Here is a 19,592-nt window from a genome sequence, read left to right as displayed (position 1 = left end):
TCCTCCCGTCTCCGTCGACGTATATTTCACCATCAAGCCCGGGGGCCTCCCGGGCTCCTCGTAAATCTCACCTCTTGCTTGTGATTCAAGCGCTCGCTCCCGCGTGGGCACGTCTTTCCCCTTGTGAGCGGACTCGGGTCGGATTCATTTGCTTTGAGGCTTGATTTTCTGAAGCGGACGTTTGCCGGCACTCCAGCAAGACTTTAGAAAAACTGCGGCTAATGACAATGAGCGGCTTCTGCTCTTGCCTTCGACAAACTCTGACCTAACCCGAGTGTCGGACCAATTTGGTCATCTTGCGTCAAATGTCACCGAAAGGAAAGCCAGTTGTGGCTTTGGCGCCGGATCTGGCGTAACCCGGCGTTGACGCTCCTGACTTGTGTTGCAGTCGGTCCGGAGAAGCAGTGCGAGCTGACGTGCCGTCCGGTGGGCTATCGCTTCTACGTTCGCCAGGCCGAGCGAGTGCGGGACGGGACGCCTTGCTTCAATGTCACCTCCAACGACGTTTGCGTGGAAGGACAATGTCTGGTGAGTGGAGCCAAATTCACTTTGTTCGTGACGTCTCGAGCAAGGCAGTGTTGGCCGTTGGGAAATTCCCAAGCTGCAGCGTTCTTAAAGTGGACTAAATACAAGACATTTTCAGCCCTCTATTTCATGAGTGGAATAATATTTATTTTTCCCCCATTAAAACCATGATGTATATGATCGGACACATGCATTGCACTAATAATCCTTTAGAGGGCAGTGTCACCCATCTGATGGCTTTTCCAGCGACCTTGCAAGATCGCCCCAATTAAGAAAGGAGAGACACCTATTCTTAATAACATTGGGAAATGTTCTTTCAGATTTGTGAAAAAAATACTATGTTTGATATATCTGTTTATTATGATATTTTTGAGGGTTATAAATGTACGAATTTAAAGCATTGTGATTGGATGTATCAAATATGCCACAAATCAAAAGTCATACATGGAAGTTGATTACCCCCAATTATTTATTTATTTTTGTTCCAAAGGACCAATAAATATTCTTACTTACAAAGAATCTGAATTTTCTCGCATATATTTCATGGATCCGGCTTTATAGAGTCAAGCACTAAAATTCAACCATAAAAATGACATCACAGTTGCTCAGATCTCAGGTAACAACCAATCACAGTTCAGCTTTAGAAAGCAGGTGAGCCGTGATTGGTCGTTGCCTGAGTCCTGAGCAACTGTGATGTCATCTTCAGTCGACAGCAAGTGGCAAAATGGCCGCCCCCTTAGATGGATAAAAATGGCTGGATTTTGCCGCATAACTCATATTCCACAAATGCAAGATTCATCAGAATGTTTAAGGTTAGAAAAAAGGAAAAAAATAATGTTTAAGGTTGACTTCCTCTGTATGAACGAGTGAATGGTTGATTTTGGTTCCATATATGGTACAAGAAAGAAAAGACAAAGATCCTTTCGAGCAAATCAATGAACAACTGAAAAAGGAATAGATTGAAATCTCCATGCAAACGCGGCCATCGTGAGAAATGCGAGCCACAATAAAAAGGAGGTCCTAAAAGTGTCTGCGTCCTCGTGAAAGGGGACGTTTTGGTCAGCCTCCTTTCGCCCTCGTTCACCCTTTCAGCGTTTGGCAGCAGTCACGCTCGTAAATGTCCCATTACGCAACATCAGCGACAGAAACGGCGACGATGCATGTGAAACGTTTACAAGATCGGAATGTCCATTTGTCTTCATCCCTCCAAGCACATGCTCCTTTCTTTTTGTCTTTTTTGTTTTTGGCCACCCCCAACTGCGCCTGCAAGACGGAGGGCTGCGACGGCGTCCTGGGCTCCGGCTCGGTGTTGGACAAGTGCGGCGTCTGCGGGGGGCGGGACTCGGCCTGTCACAAGGTGACGGGCAGCTTCCAAAATGTCAGCGTTCCCCTCGGCTACCACAAGATTTTGGACATCCCGGCGGGGGCCACCTTCATTAACATCGCCGAGCGACGGGCCAGTCCCAACTACCTGGGTGAGCGGCGCACAAAAACACGTCACAGGCAAGCCCCCTTCGTCGCGGCATTCAATTATAGAAAAAAGGAAGGAAAAATTAGACAATGTGATTTTACATCAAGTAAAATTGACACCAAAGTATTGGTAACCGTATACAATTGTGTGTGTAGAAATCTGGGTGTCAGTTTTCAAAACTTGTGTAAGTCTATAATCTATTTTTATTATAAAGAAAAGACGAATAGAAAAATATCACTATCAGTCGCTATTTAGCGATCCCTCTAAACCTGTTTCAGGGATTCTCAATTTTTATTTCCTGAACTAAACAAACATGTCTCAGAATGTTAATTAATTGCTAAACTACAGCTGTTGCTTCGTGTCGGCGTCAAGCGCAGGACGGCTGAGGATTAATCCGGTCAATAATCACTTTCTCATCTGTTCAGCAAAAATGAGGCTGAGCTTGAAATACTTGCTGTTTTCTCTTTGCAGCGTTAAATACATTAGTGTGCTGCCACCTGGGGGCTGAAAGTGGAAGTAGATCTGGAAATAAAAGCCGATAATGGAGATAAATCTGTGACCGTGAACACAGAACGTGTGATGGGGTGGGGGTGGGGGTGGGGGATTTACTATGAAGAATTAGTAGTAGTAGCAGAAGTAGCGGCAGCAGTACTGCTCTTCTTGGTTTGTGTCTGCCGCACGAGTGTAGTTGTATACTGCCTCCTGGTGGCCAAGACCGGCACACTAGAAGATGCAGCATTTCGAACTGTTTAATGATGTTCTTTCTCGATGCTGCTTTTATTAAGTGCAACATTAGAGTGCTGTTTTTTCTTATTATGTTTTGGGTGGAACAAATGAATATCACTTTCATTCATTTTGTTGGAGGACGATGATTTGATATTCAAAGTGTTTTGAGTCGAGGTTGTTGGCGGTGGAATGCAATCAACTCGTAGCTGCAGGCAGCGCTGCATCTGTTGAAAGTGCGAATTTAGCCCCGGAGGGGGTGTTTGCCGGCTTTAGCGGGAGATTGTAAATGTTGTGGCTGGGCAGCGTCGGAGAAGATAAAGCTCACGTCGCTTGAGTTGCCGAGAGGCAAGCGAGCGTGTCCATTTGTCTTGACAGCTCGCGTTTGCTAATGAGAGCTCTCCGCTGCGTGTCGCCCAAAGCGCCTTTCGTGCCTCTGACGCACCTTCTTCACCCCCGCAGCCATGAGGAGCGGAACGGGGGCTTCCGTGGTGAACGGCCGCTGGGCCGTGGACCCCCCGGGGGAATACCGGGCGGGCGGGACGACCTTCACGTACGCCCGACCTCGAGTGCAGGCGGAGGGCGAAGACGAGCCGGGGGAGTCCCTCAGGGCCCCCGGACCCACCAGCACACAGCTGCAACTCTATGTGAGTACGCGTCTTCCACTGGCGGCGGGGAGGAGCCATCCGAACAGAGGTGGCAAATCCAGGTCCAGAAAGTACAAAATAGTGCCACAGTTTGGTTTTAGCCCCTGATGCTAGCTCCCTAGCAGGTAAACGAGCACCGTAGGAGCTAGCCAGGGAGCTAGCTAGCGAGCACCTGAATGTAAAAACCCTGCCCCAGTTTGGCTTGAAGTTTTGCCCCTGATGCTACCTAGCTAGCTGGCTCCCTAGCAGGTAAACAAGCATCATGGGAGCTAGCCAGGGAGCTAGCTAGCGAGCACCTGAATGTAAAAACCCGGCCCCAGTTTGGCTTGAAGTTTTGCCCCTGATGCTACCTAGCTAGCTGGCTCCCTAGCAGGTAAACAAGCATCATGGGAGCTAGCCAGGGAGCTAGCTAGCTAGCTAGCACTTGGGGCGAAAGCCAAACTGTGGCGGGGTTTTTACTTTCTGGACTTGGATTTGCCACCTCTGGATCCAAATAGCGATATTATCGGTACCAAGTCATTGCGGATATCGGATCGATACTGGCACTATAATATCGATCTAGTAGTTTAGTTTCTGTTTGGCTCTTTTATGCACTGCTGCGGTTTGGTAGGTTGAAAACAAATCTACAATAGAAGTGCAAGGAAGGCAGAATGTTTTCGTTATTTTTTTCAATTTGTAGTTTCTGAACAGCATATGAAAAAGATTTTGTTTATGATCACTTTGTGCACTTTGTTTAAGAAAGTAAAGAAAAATGGTGGTTGTCAATGTCTCTGGGGGGAAAACATTTTGATAAAGTATTTTTGTTTTCTATTTATCAACGAAACTTTTTCCTCATTTTGTCCTTTGTTTAAAAAGGAAACAACAAAAACACTTGAAAATGGATTGTGATTAAGCAATTTGATGATTCGGCTACCTTAATTAAAAAAATTTTTTTTTTAAACATATACCACCATTTTTAAAAAGTATCGATATTGGCGATACTGACCCTGCATTTACTTGGCATCAGATCAATACCAAAATTTGTAGTATCTTCCTCAGCAATAAGGCGCAAAAAGCACAACGTATTTGACATCCATGATCTGAAGCGCTTCTCCTCAGCATGGCCGCGGGCTATTTGACATCATAACAAAATACAAAGAGAAAACAAAACATGCGTGGCCACGGGCTGAAATTCCCCTCGTGTGTGTCAAGATCTCGGCGCGAGACAACATTGTGTCGGGATTAGAGCAGATGACTCCAAGCTGGCTAATGCGGACGGCGGGCTAATAACGACGTTAGCCTCAGGCTATGATTTTATTAAAGCAAGGGGACTCATCAGCAGATTTGCTTGCAGTCACTTCAGGGCGGCGGGCGGTAAAAATAGCAAACGCTCACGCACGCCTGGAGGACGCACACGCACATCCGCTTGAACGGCCTCGTTTCTTCATATTATTGCTGAACTCATTTTTGAAGTGTTAGCGCTGCACTGCAAAGAAAAAAAATCAACATATTGCTACTATGAGAGTAAAGAGGTCAAATTGGAATGGAGAGGATGTCGGTGTGCAAAACAACATTCGCTTGCTTGTGAAAACATTTCCAGATGGATGAAAATTCGACATCTCTGTGTGGGCGTCGCCACTTGGAAAGTACACAAAAAACACACAAAGTCTCCGCGATCCAAATGGAAATCAGAGCCTTCTTATTGAGATTCTTCATGAGGGGAGCAAGACTTGCCGCACGTACTCGCGCTTCAGCTCAACACATCACGGACAGATGTTTTTTGTATATATTTTTTCAAAGCAAAAACTAGCACGTTAAAATGGCTGAGGATGTTTCGATGACCTTGCGTTGTTGGCCAGTCCGAGTGCGATCCACGTGAGGGCCTCGTGCCTCGAAACGCAAGCATCACGTTTAGAAAATAAATCTGTTTGATGGGAATACTGATAAAAATAAAAAAAAGAAACTATAATTTAATGCTACAATGCGTTTCATTGTGCTGCCCACCTTGGCCACCAGGAGGCAGTCATGTGCAATGCATTTATATAGAAGCCATTAAAGAAGAACAATACTTTTTTTTTTACTACTATAAGGGAGCCAGTAGTTTTGGGCAGAGGATTAAGAATATATGCCAATTTCCTTGCACTTCCGGTGTTTGTGCAGATCATTTTCCACCAGCAGAACCCGGGTATCGACTACGAGTTCTACATCCCCGTGGAGAAGACGGAGGGCGAGAAGTCCGGTGAGAAGCCGCCGCAGGGGAGGGCGCCCCTTCGCACCCACTACGCGCGCACGGCCCACAACGGTAACTGCAGCATTGGAAAGTTACATTCGGGCAATCAAGTCTCTTTTTTTTTTTTAGTTCTTTAAGAAAATAAAACGAGAATAATACAAACAATAGTCAATTATTTTTGTTATTTAGAAGAAAAATCAGACTATTTTGTCAATTTTAGTGTACGGTAGGCTTGTAATGTTGTGTGATGAGAATGAAGTCATATTTTTTAAATGAGAAAAAAATGCCAAAAATGCAACAAAAAACGTTGTTTTATTTTTAAATGTCATAATCTTAAGAGAATAGTCGTTAGTAGCCAAAAAGTAGTCAAGTATTATTGTTAGAAATTACATTATTCATAGTCATTAAAAAGGTAGTAAGAATGATGTCATTTTTGTTTGTTTATTTATTTATTTATTTAGAAAGAAAAAAGGTCGCCGTCTGAAGAGAATGACATTTTTTTAAGTAATAAAATGGCACAATTAAAAAACTTTTAAACATTTAAAAAAATAAAAACATTTAGGGAACAAAGTAGTTATATTTAGTATATACAGGGGGGCAAAAATAGGTACTATAGTTATAAAGTTAAAAATTGGATAATAAAATAATATGTAATTATAATGTCACTAATTTCACCCATGTGATCTATACCTACTTTTTTCCAGACAAAAATATGATGACAAAATTTCATTATTTAATTATAAAAACATTTTTCTTATTATTTTAATGGGAATTCATAATTTTAAGATATTAGTCATTTCTTTGAGGATAAATTTGATGGGGTTTTTTTTAATTTAATTTTTTTACCGTCCTTCATGTAAGGCACAAATAGTCGTTTTCATCTTCATCTGAAAATGAAGTCATCATCTTAAGTCGTCTTTTATTTTTTTACAACATGAAGCCAAACCAGGATTGCAAGTCAAAGTTACAAGAACCAAGTTTCATTATTCCAAAAGCAAAATGAATTGAAATGACTCATCTTGGTAAAAATCATGTGGGAGTGGTTGATGTGTTTATGGGAGTGGCCAAATGTTGATGTTGTTGTGGTTAATTGTGCGTGCGCGACCTCCATGGAAGGAGGCGTGATGACATCATGACGATGACATCATCACTATGTGATGAAAACGGGCTTTTTCCCATTTGCAGCCTTCGCGTCATCCTGTTTGTCGTCCTCGCCCGCAGGTCCCCTCACCGTGTCCGTCCACGAAGCCCCTCCTCCTCTTTCCATCCCTTCTTTCCCCTCCTCCTCCTCCTCCTCTCGATTCGCTCCCCCGGCGTCCGAGCGCTGGGCCGCCGAGAGGTCGCCGCCGCGGGCTTCGGCGCCCAATCGCAACGCTCGCATCCCGCCTCGCACCGACCTGCCGCTGGACACGCAGCCGCCGTTCGTGTGGAGGAGGGGCTCGCTCACGCCGTGTTCCGCTTCCTGTGGCAAAGGTCAGGCACACAAAAGTCACAACAGATGCGAGTGCAGTGCCGCCTTGAGATACGAGTGACAAATGACATTTCCATTGATATCAGTGTAACATGATGACTTGAGATAAGAGTGCTTTGAGTTGATGTGAGTTATTCGAACCTCCAAAGGCACCAAGAGAACATCAAGCTGGTCATTTGAGCGTCCAGCGACTGGTTTGAAAAGATGTGCTGCGTCTCCCTCGTGTGGCTGCCTTGTGTAACTACAAGTACGCATCTCACTCTGGGTTTCCCCTCACAGGTCATCAATATCGAGAGATCATCTGCATTGATCGCCACACAGATGAGGAAGTGGCCGACAGGAAATGCGACTCTGCCGCGAAACCGGCACCAGATGACGAGCCTTGCAATACGCACGCGTGTCCGCCATTGTGAGTAAAGACGTGCACGTAAAAATACATGATTAAAAAAATAATAATTCATTAAAACAAAACAATAGATACAATTAAAATATGGTAAAATAATACAAGATTTTTTTTTTCTTAACCATTTATACAAATAATAAAAGATGTACAATTGTATAATAAAATATACAATTAGGTAATAAAAATAACAATAATATGAGTTTTTAAAATAATCAAATAAAAATACAGGTACGACATACTAAATAAATTAGGAATAATAATAATGATAATAATAATGATAATTATAATGATAATAATAATGATAATAATAATAATAATAAATATTACTAAATAGTTAATAGTAGTTTATAGTAGTAATAATATTTATTAATAATAATAATAAAGTATTATTAAATAGTTATTATTACACATGAATACTATTAATCTAAAATATTGAAATATATCAACTTGAAATATGTAAAATAAATAAAGGTAATAATGACAAATTGATATAAAAACAAACCAGTAACTTTATAAAAAAAAGCCAACCTAATAATAACAGATAAGTTCAATTTTTTTTTGAATCTATACAAATAAATCAAAATATAAAAAAATTATATAAAGCCATAATGATAATGTTAGCTAACAAATATAATAAATATATACCTTATATAAGTAAAACAAAAAAGAAAACTTGAAATCTACAAAATAAAAAATATTGAGCTTATTACGTACAAAATGTATTCAGTATTTTCAAACAATTTCATTCATTCATTTTCAATTCTTTATCAACAATCAAATCAAATCTATAAATACTTACTGTACATAAATACATAGTGAACATATCGAAAGAATATAAACATACTTGACATTGTGTTGGTCAAAGAATATTGACATTTGGAAGTATTCAACCTTGCAAGATTTCGTGCAGGGGCGTCGAATGGGAAATGTTGCTGCCTTCAAAGTCGTTTGTTGTGACGTGGCCGCATCTCGCCTTTGTCTGGTCCAATCAGCTGGGAGGCGAGCGCCTGGTCGGAATGCAGCGTGTCGTGCGGGCTCGGCGCCCAGCAGCGGCAGCTCCAGTGCAGGCAGAGTTTCGGCAACCGCTCCACCATGGTCCACCCCCAGCGCTGCGCCGGACTGGTCCCGCCCGAGTCCACGCAGGCTTGCCAGCTGCAGCTCTGCTCGCACTGGGAGGTCGGCCCCGACTGGAGCGCGGTAACGTCGCCCGCCTTCGCTTCGCCCTTCACACTCCTCAAAGGAAATTCAATTACTGCAGCACTCTATCGGACCAGTAACCATTTTTGGGAACGATGGGGGGGGAATAATATTGTAATGAGACCCTCGTGAAGAAAAGAACTATTTTGATCCCACACGGAGGAATGTACAAAAAAAAGAAAGAAAAGTAACAAGAGGAGTCAATAGATTTAAAAATAAAAAAAATAAAAATAGCTAGATAATAATTACAAATATTTTACAGGGTACACACTAGATATATTTCATCTTATTAGTCAGCTTGTTATATCAGGCAATAGAACAAAATCTTTTTTTTTTATTCAATCACGAGTCTGACTAATGATCAATCCTAATGACGTGTCACGAAATAGTAATACAAGATAATGATGCAGGATTTATTTGAATCAAACATGATGCTGCAAGAATTTGGGAAAAGTTGCAAAAGTAAAATAACATTAATGTTGTGGAGTCAGGATTAAATACAATTCTAGTCTATTAAAACCAAAGTATGCATTATTCATTATAAAAATCAAACTCAAATTTTATTTAGAATTTTTTTAAAGTACCCCTTTACCCCAAAAATAGTTGAGTAATACATATCATGTAAATGTTATTAGATACAGCAAGTAGAACAAATATTGTTTAAAAAATATACATAATTTTTTGCTTGTAGATATATATTTTAGAAAATAAATAAAAGAGTATTTATTGTAGTGTATTGTAATTACAAGATATTTTCACTTTCTGTGTTTAATATTTGTTTAGATATACAATATTTCATTGTTTGATTGCTGATTGGCTGCTATAAATCAGATGCTTCCTTGCATGACGGCTATTGTGTCAAAAGTGACCCCCAAAAAATCTATTGTGTATGTTTCATGTATCCAACGATCCATCTCCAGTTGAAATGTTGTTTTGGTCACATTGTATGAATTGAATGCTGCAACTTTGCATGTACTCCCCTTGCCTGGCCACCTGGGGGCAGTATAAGACAGACAGACAGAATCCCACTGCTGTTCTAGGTAGTCCCGCCTGCATGCAGCAACCAATCGTGTTGCGGTGCCGAGAACTCCAGTGGGATTCACAAAGCTTCTTTGAGAGTCGTTCTACGCAGATGATAAAGAACCTATAAGCTTGAAACCGCTTGAAGCCTCGTTTGTGATGAAAAGTTCTTTAGGGCGGTACAACAACACAGAGTTAATTCATTGTGTGTGTGCGTGCAGTGCTCGGTTGACTGCGGCGTGGGCAAGAGGACGAGGAGCGTGCGCTGCGTGAGCGACCAAGGCGGCGTGGTGAACGACAAGGAGTGCGGCTCCCGCGTTCGTCCGCTGGGCAGCGAGGAGTGCAACATGGGCCCGTGCGTCACCAACTGGTACTCGTCCGCCTGGTCCGCCGACGTGAGTGTGCCGCCCCCGCCCTGCCCGCACGCCACGCCCGCAAATGCTCGTCCTAAACGCGCCGTCTGCTCCGCTCGCTCAAGTGCTCGGCGCGCTGCGGCCCCGGCGTGCAGAAGAGGGAGGTGATGTGCCTGACGCGCGGAGGGGTCCGAGAGGGCGAGGGAGCCGGCGCCTGCGTCGGCGACAAACCCGCCGAGCTGAAAGCCTGCAACGGGGGCCCCTGCGTGCCCGTGGCCAGTTGGTTCAGCAGCCCGTGGACGCAGGTGAGAATACGGAAACGCCGCCTCCGGGCGACCACTCGACTTGAATTCATCGAGCGTATTTCAAGGAAACATTTTACACTCGAAAAAGACTCTGTTTGGTCCCGCTCTAATCAGAGTCAAATATTCAATAGCAAATTTTACTCAAATAATTCACAGACAGATTATTTACTTTAATGAAACGTAGGGAGAAAGTTGAGCAGACAATCATGACTGGACGGGACATGAGTGGACTGGTCGCCATGGCTGGAACGAGACAAAAAAAAACACCAACCTCAGACAAAAACAACAAGAACAGCCAAACAAACAAAAAGCCAACCCCCACAGAACCCAAACATGACATAAGTATACTTTGCAAGGAGAGACTCAATTCTACAATGTATTTGTTTTTTAAGTAAAGTTACTCAAGGGTTGCGGAACAAACCCGCAACTTGAGGTTTGGAGACAGCCAATCTACTTCCTGAGCCATGCTGTGTGTTAGCATATCGCTTGTGTCAGCTGGAATCTTCGTACCTCATCCTTTTTCGACTCCTTTTGGATATTAGCAAACCGTAGGCAGTAAGAGTGGCACAGCTCAAGCGGTAGAGTGACCGTCTCACAAGCTGAAGGTCGTGAGTTAGTTCCTCAAACCTTGTGGAACTTTTTTGCTTTAAAAAAAAAAAATCTAAACGAGTAAAATGTACTAAAAAATGTACTTCGAATTTCTGAGTGAAAAAAACTTTTCTAGGTTTTTGTCATGGGATCGGCCAATTGTCTCATTTACGCTGTAAAAATACTTTGGGTAAAATTGACTCTCCTCCAAGTGTAACCAAATTGACTCTTTTTAGAGTCAAATGAAGTCTTCAAAATTGACTGTGAATTTTTATGGGGAATTTTTCAATTGTGAAAAGCGAATTCCCCGCAGGATGCCGTCATTGAAATTTGCTGTGCAAAAAATCAAATCAAATAATAATTCATTCATTGTCAAGTAAAGACTTTCTGCATTGAGTTTGTGTTGATGTTGGCGTTTCAGTGCAACGTTCGCTGCGGGAACGGAACCCAGCGTCGGGACGTCATTTGCGTCCAGAAGACGAGCAACGATTTCACGGCGGCGCCCTCGTCCGAATGCGCTCACCTGGACAAGCCGGCCGCCGTGCAGGGGTGCGAGACGGCAGATTGTCATCCGCGGTGGTTCACTACCGAGTGGAGCGCGGTGAGACGCCAACGCGCTCGTCACACGGAACCAAAGCCCATCGCATCGTCATCAATGTGCTTTTCCTTTGCTCGTTTTTTTGTCAGTGCTCTCGCTCTTGCGGAAGAGGCCTGCAGATGAGGGAGGTACGGTGCCTGACGGCGGACAAAAAGCACAGCCAAGTCTGCGACGTCAACGTCAAGCCCGAACAGGAACAAGCGTGCAACGTCATACCCTGCAGTCCGCAAGTCACAGGTTGGCCGCCGCTCGCAACGCACGCACGCACGCACCGCACGCACGCACGCACCGCACGCACCGCACCGCTCGCGCCGCACGCACGCACGCACGCACGCACGCACGCGTGTGTTCACAGCTCTCACTTCACTCATTCACATTCAACAATGTGCAAATAGAAGAGGATTTTGTTCAAAGCAAATCCTTTGCACGCTTGCTTTTCACCTGGAGAGGTCACTCTAAGTGATGCATACATTTGCCCCCCCCCCTCCCCAAAATGAATAAATAAAAATAATATATATAATTTTATCAGTATTGTTTATTTCTTTTTCATATTGCTTAATATTAATATTAAAACTTTTACCTCCAAAATTGTCACTTTTTAGAGACCCCAAAAATGGCATATTTGTTCAACCATTGCTTCATTAAAGTAGGCAAATCTATTTTAGATTGGTCAGTAATTTGTAAAAATAAATAAATAACATCCACACGTGGACTGACCAAAAGTATAGTTTTTTGAAAACAATATTTAAATTGACCAAATTGTAATTTATGAGGTTATTTTGGATTTTTTTCCAACTCATTTTATCCCGTTTTTTCTTAGAAAATGTACAGTGAATGTTTCTTAGCATTTTTTTTTTAAAGAATTGTTTGACTTTTTTTAGTTTATTAAAAGGAGTTAAAGTTACGTACAAACAACATACAAAGTGCAAAATACATAGTGCTGTATCATCAAATTACATATCTTATAAAAGTGCTGAATTATTATAAAATACAACAATTTAGCAAATTTATAACAAGCATAAAATAGAGAGCTGATAATGAGTTTGCCACTGCCACCTACTGTAGTGGATGTGCAATTACACTTTATTCTAATATGTCCACACACCAAAAAAAAAAACATGTTCCCTGAGGTCTCAAGCAACTCCGGAATCGCACTGCACCCCCTATTTGGGGAAAAACTGCTGTATGGAGTATTGCACCAACCTGCCCCCCCCCCTCTGTCTTTGTTTTGGAACCACAGACGAGAACTGCAGGGACAGACGGCACAACTGTGTGATGGTGGTGCAGGCCAGGCTGTGCGTCTACTCGTACTACAAAACGGCGTGCTGCGCCTCGTGCACGCACAGCGCAGCGCTGCGTGCCAGGAGACATTGACAGGCCCGTTGCAGGCAGGCAGGCCCGGTCGGTGTGCAAGAAGTTCACGATTGGGCCCCAGTTGCCCGATCGCCCCCCTTTCCCCACACACACCCACCCCGAGATGGACACGGACAGCCCAGAGCAGATCTTTCGCCTGCGGAGGCACGTTGTCGATAACATTTAGTGGTTTGGCCTTCAGTTCAGGTAAAAACACTGCGAAAGCGGCCGCTTCTCTCTGCAGTCACTTTTGAGGCGGCCACATCTTCACTCGCTGCGTTTGCTCAAGCAGACTGGCCACATAGAGACAAGCGATTTATTTTCTTTTATTTTTGCAAAGGACGGTGCTCACAGAGTAGGACATTGTTTTCAATCGGCTGGAAAAAAAAACTCCTTATCTTAATTCATTTGCTCCCAAAAACGTATAAATACGTTTTATTTTTAAATATTACAATGCTCCCAAAGACATATTTATATGTTGTTGTTTTTTTAATGCTAGCGCATACAGAAAGGCTTTGATGCAGCCTCTGAACTAAAGAGGTCGCTTAAAGCAATGGTAGTTATTACAAAAACGGCCAACAGGTGGCAGCCGAGTATAAGAGATCAACCAGGGCCATGTTGCAAAAAGCCCCCAGTTTTAAACTGATTTGTGAATAATGATGAAAATTTGTTATATTCTAAGGCTAATTGCTGCAAAGCGTAAACAGATAGAAATATGCTTTTTTTCTGATGAAAGAAGAGACTCCAAACTTTCTTTTGGTAGCTTCCATGTTTTTATAGCAATCAAACAACATTTTGTGGGCCTTACAAAATCAGTCAAAATTTGTGCCATGGCGCAAATGCCGGCAGATCCTTATTTTCGTATCGGCACAAGGCTCGCTGCGCCTATTTGCCAATTTGGCTGACCCGTCTCCACCAAGCTGGGCGACGCACCGGGTGCGAGTGACAATTCGGTGGCAGGAAATTGATCTAAACTTACCATAACTAAATACAGGCAGCGAATTTGATCAGAGCACAAGCAACCTGATTCTGAGCTGCGCGAATGTTTGTGGTGGATGCCAAACATTTCATTGATAAATATGTGAGCAGTGAATCGGCGTATTATTACAATACGACGGGCTCGGGGGTCGGATGCGCTTCTGCGAATGAAAGGAGCCACGTTGACTGGCCGTGATTGAAGTCGCTTGCAGATCCGCCTTCCTGCGCTATGTTGGGTCGAAGCGGCACGCCGTAAGGAAAACTCCCAAAATGTGCTTCATGCGAGGACATAGTGGACCGGTTCTACTTCTTTTGTGTACAATGCAGCCCGAAGGATTTCTGTTGTATTTCTTTGCCAAAAATATTCCCTTTAAGTGGCCTTTTAGCGTTCATTGCATCTTAAAAAAATAAATAAAAATAAAAATAAAAAAACGAAAGAGAAAAGACAAACCAAAGGAGGCCGTGAATGACCAAATATGGTGGAGGATAAACAAACAAGTCAGCCATGTTGTACGTACCACAGCAAAGAGGATTTCACAGATTCAATTGGACTCCAGCCATTTATTGGTGTCATTAAATCACACCAACAAGTCGAGGTGATTTTCACAAAGTCTCATTGCAACAGTTAACGGAAGTCGGATGACGCAATTGATTCAAACATCCTCGTTCTGTCTTGCCCTGACAGTCGATCTTTTTTTGTGATGATCAAATGTATATAATGTACGTGTGCGAGTACCCGCATGGGGTTTGAGCTCCTTTTTATTTTATTTTTGTACCTTTTCACACAGCACAAAATCAGCACACGCGCTCCCACTCGCGAGGGGAGCGATCTGTATATTGTGTATGTTTTTCATGTGTATAAGATGTTTTCAACAGAGTAGGCGCTTATATTTTTCAACTGACGATAGCGGTCGGTGCTGTAGACGGAATGCATTCACATCCAACTGGCATATGCTGCACCTGAGAATCCCCCGTCTGTTTTTTGGTTTTGTTTTGATTCTTGAAGTGCTTCCAAGTCTTCCAAATCTTTGTCTTCCTTGTAGCGACATATGAGATACTGTATATGAAAAAGAAAGGATAGTAATTTATCTGTATCAAAGAACATGTAATTTATTTTTATTTTTGGGCTGTTTTTCTCCCTGTAGCAACCACCGGATTGGATTCCAAACACACTTGTTCTTGTTCACGCACACGCATCTCATAGTACACAAAAATAGTGTGACAAACTTCCTATCCCAATGCTTACGTGAACAAAATAAAACGGAAACAAAAGATGAAGACTTGTGTTCATTGTCAAAGGAAAAAAAAGGGGGAGTTACCGTTGCTGTCAATGGGTGGCGCCATTGAGTCATCTTTATTGTTTCTCCAGCTTATTTAGGTAAATAAAGCTAGAGTTAAAACGAGTTGGGTTTTTTGAATCCAATTTTGACCATAAGTTAAGACCAAAAAAAGGAACAACTTTTCGTCATGGGATCAGCATCCAGGTGAGCCAATTCAGAGGGTGACCCTTCTGAGCCATGTGAGGTTTCTGCGCATTTGCATATGGGAACCACCAGGGCCACTTTGACAAACGTTGACTTTGGGGGGGCCAAGCGTCTTTGCTTGTTCATCTAATAGCGACCGGATTCCTGCCCGACTTTATCGCAGGGTTTCCCAAAGATGAGCTCAGGAGCTAAAATGGGTTGCGGGTCAATTTTTATTGGGTCGCTCATCGTCACAGTAAAACGATGATGGGAGCGACTTTATTGATCATCGAGCCGCTGACAGCATTTCACGTCAAAGGGCTTGTTTGTGCGAGTAAATTCATGTCTGCTGTGAAACTTTTCCTTTCTTGATGTTATGGTGGATTTCAGTCAACCTAATCTGGGCCTTGAACAAAAAAAAATAAAATGTGGGGAAAGCCGCCTTGAGATGACCTTGTCTCGGGTTTATGCAGCACTTCCTGTTCTGTTTCTGGCATCTTCATTGTTGGAAAAGATGGCATTTTCGTTCCTCACTTGTGGTTCGCACGTCTTCCTCGCTGTTCTGAAGTTCAAGGTTCGAAACCCAACTTGAGCCGTCCTGTGCGGAGTTTGCATCGATTCAGTTTACACGACCACCTGCTGACAAAAGCAGCAGGATGAATTTTTAAGTGTTGTCTGCTCACCTTCAGACAAATGCTTGCGAACTCATTGGACAAACGGCGTTTCACAGTGCAGATGGACAATAACCCAGAGCATACTGAGAAAGCAGCCAAAAATCTGTGGGGGGGAGAAACAGAACTATTTTTGGAATGAATTGAAGAAGCAAATATTAATGCAATTTTAGATGGAAAACAGCAAAGAAACGCTACATAAGACTCCATCGCACAGCGCAGTCGCTTCCTGTTCTTCTTTTAAATAACTGCTGGATCACATCTCTATGGCGTGTAGCGCCACCTACAGCGGCGGAGTCCGCTGCTAATATTCGCAAAAGAGCAGCAGATGGAAACGGGCAGAAGTCGCATGTCCGTTTTTGCGCATTTTCAGTAAATTCGCTCAAAAACAATTGGATGGAAACCCGATTATTGATGATCGTGAAGGATTTCCAACCAACTATTCACGGGTTTGAGGGTTGATTTGTCCCATTACTTTTGTTTCCTTCAACTCCTAATCTTGGCCACGCGTGGAGATTCCACAGCTCCGATGGCGTGCGGCCTTCCCCGCTTGCATGCGGTCCACCTCCTCCGGGCGTTGCGTGCGTGCGAGCGTGCGTGCGCGCGGGGCTGTGCGTGCCTCTGCCGGGTGCCGCCAGACGCCCCACAGTGTGGTGATACACATGCGAGTGCGTGCTTGTATGTGGCGGAGTTGCTTGCTTCCAGAGAGCACAAGACAAGGCAGGCAGATGGTGACCTTTAAGTAGTAAATGACCCCGTGACTTGCTTTATTGTCATTTCACACCGACACCGACACGCGCGCGCGCGCATGCAGGCACACGTCAATTTGGCCTAACGTCGACTGGTTGCCTTTTTTTTTTCCCTGCCATTGAGTGAAACGGCACAATTGAGTGGAAAGTAGGCCAAGTCCTTCCACCTCCTCCCCTGTCGTCATTACTCGGAGTGGGCGTGGGTGTGATTTTGCTCTCCGGCGTGAGCGGCAGCTGTAGTCGGTCGTGAGCGCGTGCACGCGTGGCGTCGGGAGGGTGGGGGCATCGGAAGCAAACATATAGCCCCCCCCCCACCCCCACCCCCGCGCCCCCTCATTCTCATATTCCTTTATTCAGCTGAATGCATGAACAGGCTAAGCAAACAGGGAGTATAGAGTTCTACGGATACAGTAACAACAATCCATGACATAGTACAGTAATATTTGTACTGTACAAGTTGACAGTGGTTTAAAAATATTGATGATTATTATACATTTGCTGATACGCACAATATTTATGTAAAGACAAAGAAAACTGTAAGTGCATTAACGATGGTCAAATTTCAACGAGTGCATATACTGATTGATAAAAATACGGATAATATTATATTACTGTATCACATGGTGTGCATGATTTGGTGTTTTAGTCACTGGTTGTTGAAATGTAGTTTGTTGCTCCAAATTCAAGTTGTACAAATCTATAGTGATTGTTGTGAAAAAGATCCTTATAAAGATAAAGCTACTGATGACTTTTTGCACAGTACTGTAACTCAAACAATGTTGATGTTTAGAGCCAAAAAGATGAGGACTGTGCCCAATATTTATAGACCTGACTATGTCTTTTGTGACACCAGTCCTGGAACCTCCTGCTTTTCCATTCAAGCCTTGTCTAAAAAAGGGGGTTGCAACTTGGCCGTATTTGTGAGTCGCTGGTCTAAGCTTTGTCATCAGGACCAAGTATTTCGTCGTCGGTATTATTGTACTTTGTTTTGTTTCCCACAGAGAGAGTAGGAATAAAGAGGAGCGTGTAGTTTCAGCACCAAGGCCAGAGCTCCAGGCAAGAACAATAGGCGTCGACGCCAAGGCAACGTCGACAAATGGCACACGCAAACTGTTCTAAAACGCGTTTGATAAAAATTTAGTTGTTATTATTCAGCTGAAAATGTAATGGCGTGCAATTTAACCGCATTTTCCGTTAAGGACTTAAGAGTTTAAAAAGAGCGTGGTGCGTGTATTTTGTGTGAAAGTACGTGCTATTTGTTGACGGTTTCCGGAGCTACGTCACGGGCAGTGGGAGGGATAGGGGGAGGGGGAGGGGGAGGGGGAGGGGGAGGGGGAGGGGGAGGGGGAGGGGGAGCGAGGACACCGGCAGAGGATGTGAAAGGGAAGGCAGCCGTCGGACGGGTGAGACGCGAGCAGACACACAAACGACACTTTTTCACCCTCCGAACTCAGCAACAAGAAACAAAAACAAAAACCACAACAGTCACGACGAGCCTTCCAACGGCTGGGAAAGAAGGCGGAACAAATCCCGTGTTTCTTTTCTTTTCACGAGCGGCAATTAACCCTTTTTCGCCCGCCATTTAGTTTGTCATCATCACCACCACCACGTCGTGAAAGTGAAAACAAGCTCGCGCTTGGACCCTCGGCGCTTTTTAATTTGAGCTTCTCACGAGTTCCTGTCACGCGTTTGCCACTTTAAGCCATTCGTGTTGGTTCCAATTCGCGTTGCTCTTGGCTTATTTTTTTTGTGGAAAGACACAACTTGTAGTATCGGAGGAGGAGGCACAAAGAAGAGAAGAGAGGAGAGCAGAGGAGGGAGAGCATCCAATCCGCGCAAGAGGACACACGGACAGAGAAAGACAACCACGCGAGCATCTCTCCTTTTTCTGTGTGTGTGACAATCATCACCTGCCAGAGGTGAGACTTTTAAACATGTCTTTTCACACGAGCGTGTGTGTATTTAGGGGAGGGGAGGGGAGGCAAAGGTGTGTGGGGGTCGGACAAAGAGCAAAAGGGAGCCCCCCCATGACATCCGTGTTGTAACCTCCAGCTGCCTAAACAAAGAAGCCCGTCCGATGCAATCATGTTGTTCTCCCTTTCTGCACTTGTAGGCATCCCCGCGGCTGCTTTTCTCCCACCGAAAAGGTAACACGCGCGCACACGCACACGCTTTCCACCTTGTCTCAACCCCCCCCCCCCCCTACTCCAATTCATTCTTTTGATCGAAGGGAAACAGTGCCATTATTGTTTTTTGATTGGCTCATTAAAATTTGCATAATTGTTTCAGCAGAAGCTGAGCTCAGGCTCTTTGTCATCAGTCACACACACGCACACACAATCGCGACGCAATTATGTGCCTTTTCCAGCTCAGGCCAGAGATTTCATGACTATTTTCAAATGATTTCACAACTAAGAACAAGCATCTAAAAAGCAAATGTGTCAAATGAGGAAACCTTGTGGCGTGTTTTTACGCATCTTTGTACAAGCCCAAAGCCCAACCTCAAAGAACAAAAATCCTCTTTTTGAATATTTAACACACTAAAGCGAGTGGCAACGTCGGCAAGGAGTAAGAAAAAAAAGGGTCTCCTCTTTGTAATAGATGACAGGCCGTACCGTACAGCAAGAGGCTCAACATACAGCCTTGCGGGGCTCCAGCGTCAAAATGTGGTCGCCTAAACGCCACAAAGGAAGGGCCAAAAGTCGGAACTTCTTGAATGCGAGGCAGATATGCGAGCCGCTTCACCACCGGGCAACCTCGGGGAGCTCGTTTTGAGAAACGATCATCGAGTTTTGCCAGCTAAATTGCGTCTTGAGTCGCATCAGAAGTCGAGCGGTCGCCAAAAACAGCCTCGACTTTCTTGGAGAT

At 43.9% G+C, this 19,592-nt stretch overlaps 2 protein-coding genes across 4 annotated transcripts in view; both read left to right on the top strand.

Moving 5' to 3' along the window:
- Positions 1-15,115, top strand: part of adamtsl4 (ADAMTS-like 4) — a 39,690-nt gene extending 24,575 nt beyond the window's left edge. The window contains exons 6-17 of one of the 2 annotated variants that reach the window (XM_086077356.1): positions 389-528; positions 1,796-2,000; positions 3,182-3,366; positions 5,506-5,584; positions 6,797-7,048; positions 7,326-7,455; positions 8,442-8,646; positions 9,888-10,061; positions 10,145-10,324; positions 11,334-11,513; positions 11,600-11,747; positions 12,751-15,115. In XM_086077356.1, the coding sequence (XP_085933482.1) occupies positions 389-528; positions 1,796-2,000; positions 3,182-3,366; positions 5,506-5,584; positions 6,797-7,048; positions 7,326-7,455; positions 8,442-8,646; positions 9,888-10,061; positions 10,145-10,324; positions 11,334-11,513; positions 11,600-11,747; positions 12,751-12,884 (2,012 nt within the window). In that variant the 3' untranslated portion in view covers positions 12,885-15,115. Of the gene's footprint in view, positions 1-388; positions 529-1,795; positions 2,001-3,181; positions 3,367-5,505; positions 5,648-6,796; positions 7,049-7,325; positions 7,456-8,441; positions 8,647-9,887; positions 10,062-10,144; positions 10,325-11,333; positions 11,514-11,599; positions 11,748-12,750 lie in introns of both variants that reach the window. The other variant, XM_086077355.1, reaches the window with a different exon arrangement.
- Positions 15,116-18,390: 3,275 nt separating this feature from the next.
- LOC147173015 (CUGBP Elav-like family member 3) overlaps positions 18,391-19,592 on the top strand; it is a 38,555-nt gene continuing 37,353 nt past the window's right edge. Inside the window, exons 1-2 of one of the 2 annotated variants that reach the window (XM_086077684.1) lie at positions 18,391-18,643; positions 18,838-18,871. The gene's annotated coding sequence lies outside the window, so the exon portion shown is untranslated. Of the gene's footprint in view, positions 18,644-18,837; positions 18,872-19,592 lie in introns of those variants that run through there. The other variant, XM_086077683.1, reaches the window with a different exon arrangement.

This window comes from Leptonotus elevatus, chromosome 6 (genome assembly GCF_054856555.1).
Source record: "Leptonotus elevatus isolate MCC_2025b chromosome 6, RoL_Lele_1.0, whole genome shotgun sequence".
Lineage (NCBI taxonomy): Eukaryota > Metazoa > Chordata > Actinopteri > Syngnathiformes > Syngnathidae > Leptonotus > Leptonotus elevatus.
This window is presented reverse-complemented; position numbering and strand designations above follow the sequence as displayed.